The 12,547-nt window shown below is 35.1% G+C and overlaps 1 protein-coding gene across 2 annotated transcripts in view; it reads left to right on the forward strand.

The window, feature by feature from the left end:
• LOC136038010 (condensin-2 complex subunit G2-like) overlaps positions 1–6,517 on the forward strand; it is a 126,784-nt gene extending 120,267 nt beyond the window's left edge. For both annotated transcript variants that reach the window (XM_065720931.1, XM_065720932.1), the window contains exon 20: positions 6,281–6,517. In XM_065720931.1, the coding sequence (XP_065577003.1) occupies positions 6,281–6,460 (180 nt within the window). In that variant the 3' untranslated portion in view covers positions 6,461–6,517. The remainder of the gene's footprint in view (positions 1–6,280) is intronic.
• Positions 6,518–12,547: the final 6,030 nt, after the last annotated feature.

Consider the following 12,547-nt stretch of genomic DNA (forward strand, 5'->3'; position numbering starts at 1 on the left):
ACGAAGGGACTTCTCAATTATTAACCTAAGAGTGAAAACATGGTCGACACATCCTCTACCTTTTCTAAAACCGCATTGTTCTTCCCTTAAAACTTTGTCTACCGCATGTCTCAGTCTAAAAAGTATCATATTACTCAGTAATTTGCTACCTACAGAGACCAGACTAATGCCTCGATAATTCCGACATTCACTCTTGTCACCTTTCTTATACAGTGGTTTAATTAAGGTTTTCCTAAAATCATTGGGTACTTTCCCTTTTTCAAAAATCATGTTCATAATCTTCAGTAGCCTATTCCTAACCTCAGAGCCACCATATTTAAGGAACTCATTAATCATACTATCAGCACCTGGGGCCTTATTATTTTTTAATCCTTCTAGTACTGTCGCTAATTCTTCCTCACTAAACAAATCTTCCTTCACATCCAAGGTATCACAAACTTTTTCATTTTCATCTATATCTTTTCCTGCAACTGTATCTCGGTTTAGCACATTCTCAAAATGTTCCACCCATCTTTCTTTAACTTTTTCCTTATCACTAATTGTGACCCCATTTCTATCTTTAACTGGGACTAGTCCGGATCGGCTACTCCCTTTCAATTTATTAACATGCCAGTATAATATTTTACTATTATGCCTTCTAGCCGCATCTTCCAGATCCTCAGCAATTTTATCCATCGCCTCCATTTCACATCTCCTTAGTTCATATTTTAATGCTTTCTCCACTTTCTTTACATTCCTTTTGTTTTCATACGACCTATCGCTCAGATAATTCTTATACAAACCCCTTCTACTCTCTATTAAACCTAAAGCTTTTTCACTAATATTCCTAGTTGCTGTCTTAGCACTCTTCCCTAGGACACCATCAGCAACTTCACAAATTGTTTTTCTGAAATTATTCCATCCATCTTCCACATTGTCAAATTTTAAACCCTCAAGTTTAGTACTCAACTGTTCCTGGAATTTTTTTCTCAAATTTTCATCTTGAAGTCTACCAACATCATAACTTTCCGGGAGGGAGTTACCCTTCCGAAATTTCAGCTTTAAATTAACCTTAGACACTACTAGATGGTGATCTTTACTTTTAACATCAATAACGGCACTCCTATACACCCTAGTATCTTGTATTGATCCTGCTAGTCTTCTGTTTACAATAACATAATCAATAAGGTTTGCTGTCTTACCATCACGTGAATACCATGTCAACTTATGGGCCATTTTGTGACCAAACACCGTATTGGTTATAACTAGGTTGTTATACCTACAAAATTGCAAAAGCCTATAGCCATTACTGTTTTCTTTTCCTACACCAAAATTACCTAGGCTAGGATACCATCTATCCCTATTTCTACCAACCTGGGCATTAAAATCTCCTAGCAAAAACACCATATTTCTACCTGGTACCCTGTCTATTTGCTCCTGTAACTGTAAGTAAAATTCATCTGAGTCACTAGTATCTCCATCAGTTGGTTCAATGGGGGCATATACTACTATAACTGATACCCTAAACTTTTTAGTCATAAAATGAGCAATTAGTATTCTATTATTAATACCTTCCCAGCCTAAACAAGACTTAGCAGCTTCCTTATTCATCATGAGCCCTACTCCCTGTCTATGTACCCCATCCTTCCTTCCTGAGTAAACAAATTCTATGTCACCTAATTTCATGCTTCCTACCCCTGGGATATGAGTTTCTGAAACTCCTAATAAATCCAGTTCAAACCGTCTGAATTCGTCAGTCAAAATGTCGATGCGATAGTCATTTTTTAACGTCGTAACATTCCAAGTTCCAATTTTCATGTTCTTTAAATCTTTGAAATTATTTTGGCCTCAAGAAAAGCAGTGATCCCGGATACCAGTGCAGGATGGGGACCAACATGCTTAGAACCGGACAGCAAGAAGTCCCTGGGACCTCCAGTAAGTTGGGGGCTTTGTGCAATCCTGGGCCCATCTTGGTCACAACATGGTTTTCAGCACTTGGCGATGCTCTTCTATCAACAAGAGTCGAAATCCTGCACAGACAGTCCCAAGCCTATTACCTCCGACTCATTATATATTCATGCCTACAAATATTATGCTACTACGGGGAGGCAGCCCATAGTAGATAAATTAGCTAGGAAGAGGTTTTTCAGCCCGAAAACGCCCATCAAAACAAACCAAGCCCAGAAAATTATCCAATAATCAGAATCCCGTACGAGTGCTGTGTTGTTTACTAGGCTATAATTTCCTCGAGGGGCGCCACTCCTCAAGTGGGAAAAATTGACCGCAAGTTTCCCAGTCTTGCAGGTACCCCGAAAGGGTCGAGGCAGCCCTTTACAGAGGCCGTTGTCCATAAATCTGGATCTTACGCCCTGCCGCAGTTGTCCTCCTATAGAGGATCCTCCCACGATGGTGTTCTGCTTCACCATGCAATTTAACCCATTACTTGAAGAAGGTTTGTAACTCATCTGACGCGTGAACACGGCAGTTGGCCCTGCTGAGTGTACATTTGAGGGGCCTTCTTCCTCCTCCACCTGAAATTATGACCCCCAGGGGAGGGTTTCCCAGTTTCTATTATGGGCCCCACTGGGACAAGGTCCTACTTGGCCTAAGCCTCCTATGGAGCTACTCTACCTATCTATAGGGCTTACATATATACATATATATATATATATATACATATACATATACATACACACATACACATACACATACACATACATACATATACACATACATACACATATACTCACTAACGTGCAAATATATACCCTGAATTGGTATAGGCTAGGTCTGTATATGGTGAATATTAATTTCCTTTCTGATGCAAATGCACAAAAACTTTGGATTCAGGATGCAATTCTGACTATAGAGATAAGTATTTTTCTTACTTGAAGTGTATGTGCAGAATTAGAAATTCTGCTGGTACTACAAAAGTAGACCTAAGTAGCCAATTTAGCCTGTCTGAAACATCTCACAAGCCAACACCTTATAAAAAACACCTTTGATAATTTAAATGAATAAGAAAACTTATTAGAAATTCTGCTGATACTGCAAAAGTAGACCTAAGTAGCCAATTTAGCCTGTTTGAAACATCTCACAAGCCAACACCCTATAGAAAACACCTTTGACAATTTAAATGAATAAGAAAACTAGTTAAAAACTCTGCTAATACTGCAAAAGTAGACCTAAGTAGCCAATTTAGCCTGTTTGAAGCATCTCACAAGCCGACACCCTATAGAAAAACACCTTTGACAATTTAAATGAATAAGAAAACCAGTTAAAAACTCTGCTAATACTGCAAAAGTAGACCTAAGTATCCAATTTAGCCTGTTTGAAACATCTCACAAGCCAACACCCTATAGAAAACACCTTTGACAATTTAAATGAATAATAAAACTAGTTAAAAACTCTGCTAATACTGCAAAAGTAGACCTAAGTAGCCAATTTAGCCTGTTTGAAGCATCTCACAAACCGACACCCTATAGAAAAACACCTTTGACAATTTAAATGAATAAGAAAACTAGTTAAAAACTCTGCTAATACTGCAAAAGTAGACCTAAGTAGCCAATTTAGCCTGTTTGAAACATCTCACAAGCCATTTCCCTATAGAAAACACCTTTGAAAATTTAAATGAATAAGAAAACTAGTTAAAAACTCTGCTAATACTGCAAAAGTAGACCTAAGTATCCAATTTAGCCTGTTTGAAACATCTCACAAGCCAACACCCTATAGAAAACACCTTTGACAATTTAAATGAATAAGAAAACTAGTTAAAAACTCTGCTAATACTGCAAAAGTAGACCTAAGTATCCAATTTAGCCTGTTTGAAACATCTCACAAGCCAACACCCTATAGAAAACACCTTTGACAATTTAAATGAATAAGAAAACTAGTTAAAAACTCTGCTAATACTGCAAAAGTAGACCTAAGTAGCCAATTTAGCCTGTTTGAAGCATCTCACAAGCCGACACCCTATAGAAAAACACCTTTGACAATTTAAATGAATAAGAAAACCAGTTAAAAACTCTGCTAATACTGCAAAAGTAGACCTAAGTATCCAATTTAGCCTGTTTGAAACATCTCACAAGCCAACACCCTATAGAAAAACACCTTTGACAATTTAAATGAATAAGAAAACTAGTTAAAAACTCTGCTAATACTGCAAAAGTAGACCTAAGTAGCCAATTTAGCCTGTTTGAAGCATCTCACAAGCCGACACCCTATAGAAAACACCTTTGACAATTTAAATGAATAAGAAAACTAGTTAAAAACTCTGCTAATACTGCAAAAGTAGACCTAAGTATCCAATTTAGCCTGTTTGAAACATCTCACAAGCCAACACCCTATAGAAAACCTCGTGTGAAACCAATAAGCAAACATTGAATATTCTTTAAAAGTTGATATTAATAATTTTTTTGCTTAGTTATAGATGGAATAAATGGTCAAGGTCCATTTTGGAATTCAGCTGTCCTTTTCCGTCTTTAAAAATCCTGAGTTTTCACATCGGAGTAAAAAGAAGAAAAAAAGAAGAAAAGTTTCCCACTTTCAAAGGCGATTGATTTTAAGTCATGTCATTTTTTTCCTATAAGTAAATACACTAAATATATCTTTTGTTCCTCTTACATGCTTCAACAATTATGCAGGTTTTGTTGGGTTTTGTTTTCCGTTGCCTTTATAAATTCTGTATCTTAAAGGTTTCACGCTATCAGACCCCTCACGTCACATAAGCATAGGCACACACCAGAAGAAGCCCAGGCTTAGGTCCTCAAAGCTGTAAACATAAGGAAGAATACAAGTTTTTAAGATGTAAATATAAATAATAGTCATTAACCATGATTTTTCTTTTTTTACGCAGGCTTTCATAAACTGTCATTTTTATGGATAAAGTTACAATGCTAGAAAAACATTACGTCGGTAGAAGCTGAAATAAGAGCCTTTGATGATAAGCTGGGCCTTCTACCCGTGGACCTGGACAAGGAACAAGAAACTTTTTCTTATTGATTTAACACAGATTTTCTCGTGAAGAGTAATAAATAAGTAAACCGAAGTAATTTGGAATAAATAGACTATTTTTGACCTATAGTAAATATTTAGAAATATATAACCAGAATATATAAATGCATACTCGGCAATACTGTAAGTACGCTGATGACTGTAACTTTTTGTAAAGTCGACATATTCTTTGTTCGTAAATGCTCTCTCGTTTATTGATTTTTTTTCACTCGCGTAACATGCCACCCACCCCTTATTTGGTGGTCCTATGGTGAAGGTGTTTTGGTGAATGTTTACATCTGTCTTATTTTAAACTAATCTCTCGGTAGATTTAACTATCAAACTGTTGACTAAAAAAACGGGTTAGTTTTTGTTAGAGCCGTAATCAAGCCTATTTCTATGATGGCTAATGTTTCTTATTTAAAGTTTTATGAACTGCCCAGTCAACATACTTCAAAGTAGGTTTGCAAAGTGAATATATACTCTGCAGAATGGAGAACCTTTCTCTCACTGATAAATGATTTCGTTCAGAAGAATTGAAAAGTTGTGTGAAGCTTTTGCTGTATTATGAGATTGTTTTACCCAAAATCGATTTAAGCGGCTTGACAGTAATTGGAGCTTCAATAGTTTATTATAAGTCTTCTACCTCAAGACGATTCTAAATATTTAAAAATGTATTCTAAAAATAAAAACATTCATAGGGATATTTCTTGTGACACAAAATGATAGATTTTCTTGCAAAAATTGACTATGGAAAACTACATTTGCTTTTGTAAAATAATCATTGAACCCTCTTCATTTAGTATATAAATTCAAAATATTTATAAAGCCAAATAAGATCCTGTAATTGTTTGTTTTCCGCAAAATGTTCGAACTTACAGATTTTTCATCATTCTGTGGGAATCGGTATTCTATTAACCATAATGATTAAAGAGCTATGGATCGTATCATGGAAACTCTCTATTAATTATGGAGGTTTTAGGTTAGGAGGTTTGCATGAACATTCTCTTCCCAAGCTTTGCATAGGATTACATATATATACATATATATATATATATATATATATATATATATATATATATATATATATATATATATATATATATATATATATATATATATATATATATATATATATATATATATATATATATATATATATATATATATATATATATATATATATATATATATTATTTCTTTTAAGATATTTGTTTCCTTCATCTTTCCATCTTTTATTAGCAGGAAAACATTTAAACATTTCCTTTGTCTCTTTAATTAAAGTAAAAAGGCCACTGAACTCTTCCAGGATCGTGCGCAGCTTTATGCAACGCTCGTAGTTCTTTCAACTTTGGAAAAAGACAGAGGTCGATTGTCACTCACACGGATCGAGTCTTTTAAAGATATACTCGTAAAGAGAGGAAGGAGTCTTGCAGTTGAAGGAGATAAAAATAGTGAAGGTACTGAGTCTATACCATCAACTGTTTGAACTGATAGTTTTTTGCCGATGTCCCTTAATATAAATAAATTTTGTATTGTTTTTGCAGTTTTGTCTATGATTATATAAACATATTCTTGTAATGTTCTTTATGTGAAGTCTACATAGATACAAGGTTAACTTAAGGAAGTTTTGGCTAAAAGATTAACACTTAGATCACCATAAGTGATAAAATATTTATAGATTTCGTTGCAGCCAGTTTGTTGCGTCTTTTTTTCTTTTTTGCTTTCAGTTTTGTGGCCAGAACCATTTATTTAAACGTAAAATACATTTTTGAATAATAGAAATCCTGTATTACTGCATTTCGGGTGGGACAATAACTCGCAAAAGTGATCTAAAAGATAATTGACGAAATGCAAAAAAAGGAATCGTGTAAACAGTCCAAAACGACGTAGGATAATTAAATAAAGGTTTGGGTTGTCTCATTGAAGGGATTTAAACTTTATAGTGAGATTTAAACATGATATAATTCCTTTAGGCCATGTCCCTACGCAGTAGTATGTTCTATTTCTCTCCTCCTAGGATTTGATGTTTCAGCGTAAGACAGCAACTTTAGTGTCATTCACTAAATAAAATTCATCTCAATCCATCTGCTGAATTGTATTTTTTAAATTCAGGATTTTTAGATATACATCAAAATTTGTTAGTGTCTTGTTCTCTTGGTGCAAGTTATCCCTGGAGATTTGTAACAAAACCGCTTTTCTTCATAGGGAACGCTTACCACAAGAACAAAGAGAAGAATTCCGCCATCTTTCTTACCAAGACCTTCGTTTCAGGTCTTTGTTTGATATAGATTTGGAACTAATGAATCCAGCAATATAAGTGTCTTGTTCTCTTGGTGCAAGTTATACTTGGAGATTTGTAACAAAATTGATTGTCTTCAGAGGGAACGTATACCACAAGAACAAAGCGAAGAATTCCACCACCTTTCTTACCAAGAAGTTTTTTTCAAATCTTTATTTGGTAACTACGAGAAATTCATAAATTTCTAAAAGAATGATGGGTTTTGAACTTGAGCTTTGAAAAGTGAGCATATCCATCCATATTTGGAGAGTTTACCATAAGATAATCTGGTCATCTTTCTATTTTTGCCATTGATTTTTCTGTCATTACCAATACTGTCATGATTTTGTTCATCATCAGATCGGATAAATTGTCATTGTTCTTTCTTGTCTTCAGATAAACTGTCATTGTTATTTCTTATCATCGGACAAATTTCCATCATTTTTATTGATCATCAGATAAAGTGTCATTATTTTTATCTGTCATCGGACAAGATTTCGTTGTTTATCTGTCATTAAACAATTGATCATTAGTGGAATTTTAGTCTGCGTCTATCCCCCCCCCCTTGGGTCACAGGCTAGCTTATAAGGCCTTTTTATAGACATTCTCCAGCGTCAAGGGCAAATTTCAAAGCTGAGGCTAAAGCTGTTCTTCGGGACTTTACCTGTTTGTCTTTGCAGAGGCGGATTAAGGGGTGGGGCAGCCTGCCTTTAGCACCAGTCAGCAGGGGACGCCGGCTCGTTAGGCACTTTTTGAGAAATTCACAGTAAAATATTTCCAAGGTCTCATCCTTCTTTTCGTCTGTTGGAAATGGAACATCTGCTGGGTCACACAGAAGCCTGTACGCTTGAACAATGGTGAACAGGCCACTAATCTTGCTCACCTGATCCGACATTTTAAATTTCTGCTTTTCAAAAATCGATTCCTTCAAAACCAACATGCAACTACGGTTCTTCTCAAGAAGAAAAACGTCAGATTGCTCTGATAAAACGGCCCTTTTTTATCGCCAAATCGTTGATTTTCGAACAATCGGTCCGTTTCCACATAGAATGAGGCCTGAAAAGTTAAACATTAACATTCTCTTTTCAGTTGTTTGTGATTAAGTCGGCTCACAAAAAATAAAATTTAAATTGTCCTATTAAGACCTTGCTATTGTGTGGTCACGTGTTTGCAAACTATTTAAATTCCTCCCTTTGGACAAATACCATAAACAAAATAATTGAGAAGGTACTCTTGCGGTGATGGAGGTGAAGATTTTCCATTTAAGTTGTTGCGAATGTTGAAAGCGAGAAAAGTAAGAAAGTTCATACAGCATGACTATTACATAACACGGAGAATTAGCTCCGCATAAGCAAAATTTATACGATTCTTCCATGTCTCTTAGATAGTAAGTGTGATTTTTCGTCTTGAACCCCTTAATGAATGCTTTTTAATCACTATGCTTTTCCATAAAATCCATATTTTGTTAAATAAATGGGTTAACGCCTTGTGAGCAAGTCAAGTTGGTTCTAATGATCAGCAGATACAGTCTTCAAGAACAGCTTTAGCCTCAGCTTTGGAATTCGCCATTAGCACTAGAGCCTGAGTGGAATATTTTGAAAATATCTTACAAGCTAGCCTGTTACCTGTAAAAGGGGGGGGGGGGGTTAGACGCATGGTAACATTAATGACCATCTGTTCAATGGCGGAAAAACAATGGCATTTTGTCCGATTAGAGATAAAAATAATGCCACTAAAAACGATGATAATTTGCTCGATGAAAAAAAAACCATGACAATTTGTCCAATGACAATAAAAAACGATTGAAGTTTATTCAATGACAAGAAAAAAATGGCAGTTTATCTGACGACAAAAAAATTATAGTTTATCAGATGACAAGAAAAAGCGATATTAGTTTATCCGATAACAGGAATAAATTAATTGCAATTTGACCCATGGTAAAAAGAAAGCCGGTGACGAGTCCTCAAGGTCGTCACGTATGGGGGAGGCCCTCCTCCCAATATTTTTTAGCACTTGATAAAACTATTTATTTGGTTAAATAAAGAGCACAAAAATGCTAACATGTCGCTACCGAAGTCTTGAGCTTGGTTGGTAAGACATGCAGTTTTACCAACTTCTGTCGTGATCTTACAGATGGTGCCACGATTTTTCATTTGGTTAAAAAAAAAAACATGAATGTAGTAACATGAAATTTACTTAAATTTTGACTGGTAAATGCAGCGGTTTTACCGACTCGTGCAGTGATTTTACGAATCGTTTTCAAAACGGAAATTATGCTAATTGCTGATAAAAAAAAAACAGTCGGTAAAAATAACCAGGCAGTCTGTAAATTCCTCCTCCCCTCTAAACATTTTTTGCTAGTAACGACCCTGGTTGTCCTATGACATTCTTGATAATAACAGAAAAAATCGATGACAAAAAAGAAGAATGACCATATTATCTTATGGCAAATTGTCCCTTAACCTATCCATCTAAAAATTTCTGACCGGGATTCAAGTCTTTAAGTTTTTCAGTACGTAAATTCAATGTCGCTCAACAAAGGTTTTAGAAGGTGATCGTAAACTGAGAGAGGACATACAGCTTTTTGAGACCGTAAATTGAGTTCGTCTGGTTAGTTAAAAAGCAGATGGATAGAGGTGGGTCTAGGTCTGAGGGGAAAAGAGAATAATGAGCAGCTTTCCATAGCCCGACAACCGATCCATGTTTATAGACCTAAAACCAGACGATTCTTCGTCCTCACCACTTAGATAAAAAGAAATCCACTGTTCAAATAAAAAGAAATATCTGAGATTTTGTACACGTCTCTGATCACGTAGCTTGTGATGACGTAGTAGCTTGGCTGGGATTTTAATAGGAGATGGTGATAGCCTGCTATGGAAATGATATCAAGGTTGCCAGATGTAGCATGCATAATTATGCGGAACGTAGCATAATTGGGAAACAAAAGCAGCAAAGCATAATCCTCCCTAAGACAGCATTATCTAAGAACATGTAGAACAATTTATAGCTTCACATCTAAAAAGAAAATATTCAGCAAAGAGGGTTTTTCTACCAAACTATAGTAAAATTTTGGCGCAACTACAGTCTATGAACGTCTGACTTCTTGTAACTATGATCCTGTGGTATGTGGAAAAACGCGCGCAAGATATTCAAATTCAAAGGGACGTTATGAAGATGATCAATTTTTTAGATTCAGATATATCTGTTGATGTTGCTCGTTTTGATGAACACTTCTTCGTTTCATGAACTGTCTTCGTATTAAGACTAGAGAATACTGTTAACTGGTATTAATTAGTAAAAACTTTTACAGTAGGGTTTACATTAGCTCTCATATCGAGAATGAAATGATTCATCTCAACGATAATCTGAGAGATGTTCTTTGTTTTAAAAGGAATATAATCGTGGGTAAAAGTGCTAGTACCTTCAGTCACATAGAGCGTGTTATTTTTGCAGACTATCCCCCCGGCTTCTCGTCAGACAATTGTATATTTCTTTATGAATCCTTTGTCAAGACATCGAGATTCGGTAAAACGTCTTCTTGAACGAAAAACCACTCACGAACACATTCGCTACTACAATATAAAGCACCTTCAATATACTCCAGTCAACCCTTTGCATTTGGAACTCTGTCAGTTAACATTAAGCAGTGAATTGGGTGGCGATTTCGGCAAGTCATTTAAATCCCGACAGAGCAGAAAAGGCTTAAAAACGGCAAGAATCACCTCATCACTCATCATCTCAACTCAGGTCAGAAGAGTAAAACATCGCTCTTGTCAAAGAAGAAAAAGAAACCAAGAGTAAAAATTGTTAGATTGAAAAAGGATTCCTTTTCCTAGAAACGGTATATCTACCATATAAGGAATCTTATCCTTCAGTCACCTCATCTCCAATATTTTTCAATGCAGTAGCCTAAATGTTGACGTAAACAGGGTTTACGAACAATTTTATCTATAACAACTGCTCATTGAAAACATTCATTTTATATATGTTTCGGTGAAGACTATTTCATGTGTTAGACTTACATATTTATAGATTTGCATGTGATCATGAAAAATCTAACAATGAAAAACCAAGTGCAGTTGAGATGCTATTCTATGAAAATTGTGTACAACACAATTTGTTTGGACAAAGAAGTGTCTACATAAATGAAACGTTGGTAAGCACAAGCAACAACCTTTCAAATTATGGGAGTTATTTACAATTGATCTTGATGACTTAAATTTCCTATAAGAAATTGGGAGGTTTAGCTATTGGATATGAATATAAAACTGATGCTGATACTAGCAATATACTTAGAGATGTGACAACTAAAGATTTAAACTTGTTTGGGAAAATAAATCATGAAATATTTAGTATATCTCAGTGGTTGCCTCCCAATGTTAAGATTGATATAAAGCTACAACTTACTCTGTCCAATTTAAAAGGTATAACCGATGAAAGGTTTGCAAAAACTCTTTGAGAAATAAACTAATAAACACGCATCCGTGATCCTTCTTCTGGCAAATATTACAAAATTCCACAATTTTGCAGGATATGAGCTTGAAACCTCTACAGTACAGTTCTTTAATAGCTGAATCTGATGATGTGTTTGATTAAAATTCTATGACTTCTGGGGTGTCTTTCCCCCTTTTGTCGAAAATCAGATATTTTTTCTCAGGCTCGTAGTTTTTGTTGGGTAAGAGTAAACTTAATGAAACATATATTTGGAAACAGCATAATAAGTTAATTCTTTTGATATATCTATTAGTATGAAAATTCCGTTTTTAGCAGTTTCGGTTACTATTGAGCCGGGTTGCTTCTTACTTACAGTTCGTTAAAACAAACTGTTTGATTATCCATCACAATCCAAATAAAGATCATTGAAATATTGATAGTTTTTCCGTGCTACCGCAAGTATTGTTGTCATAAGACTTTATATTTTCATGAAATGTAACATAACAAATCGATAAGGCTTTTCAGCTAAAGTAAGGGGCAAGTTTAAAACTTAAATTAAATATAAATTATTCTGTATATAAGGGGGACTGCCCCCTTCCCAATGCTCTGTTCATTAAATAGTCCTGGTCTACAGTTTGTCATGGCTTATTTATCAAAACTCTTCTATTCGGTTAATTCAATAAAAAAAACGGACAAGTTTTTTCGACTGAAAATAAGGAGCGACATTAAAGCTTAAAACGAACAGAAATTATTCCGTATACGAAAAGGGTTGTCCCTTCCTCAACGCCTTGCTCTTTAAGCTAAAGTTTTACTCTTTCTCACAACTCTACTTTTTAAAACAATAAAACACACACACACACA

This window comes from Artemia franciscana, chromosome 17, assembly GCF_032884065.1.
Source record: "Artemia franciscana chromosome 17, ASM3288406v1, whole genome shotgun sequence".
NCBI classification, from domain to species: Eukaryota; Metazoa; Arthropoda; class Branchiopoda; order Anostraca; family Artemiidae; genus Artemia; species Artemia franciscana.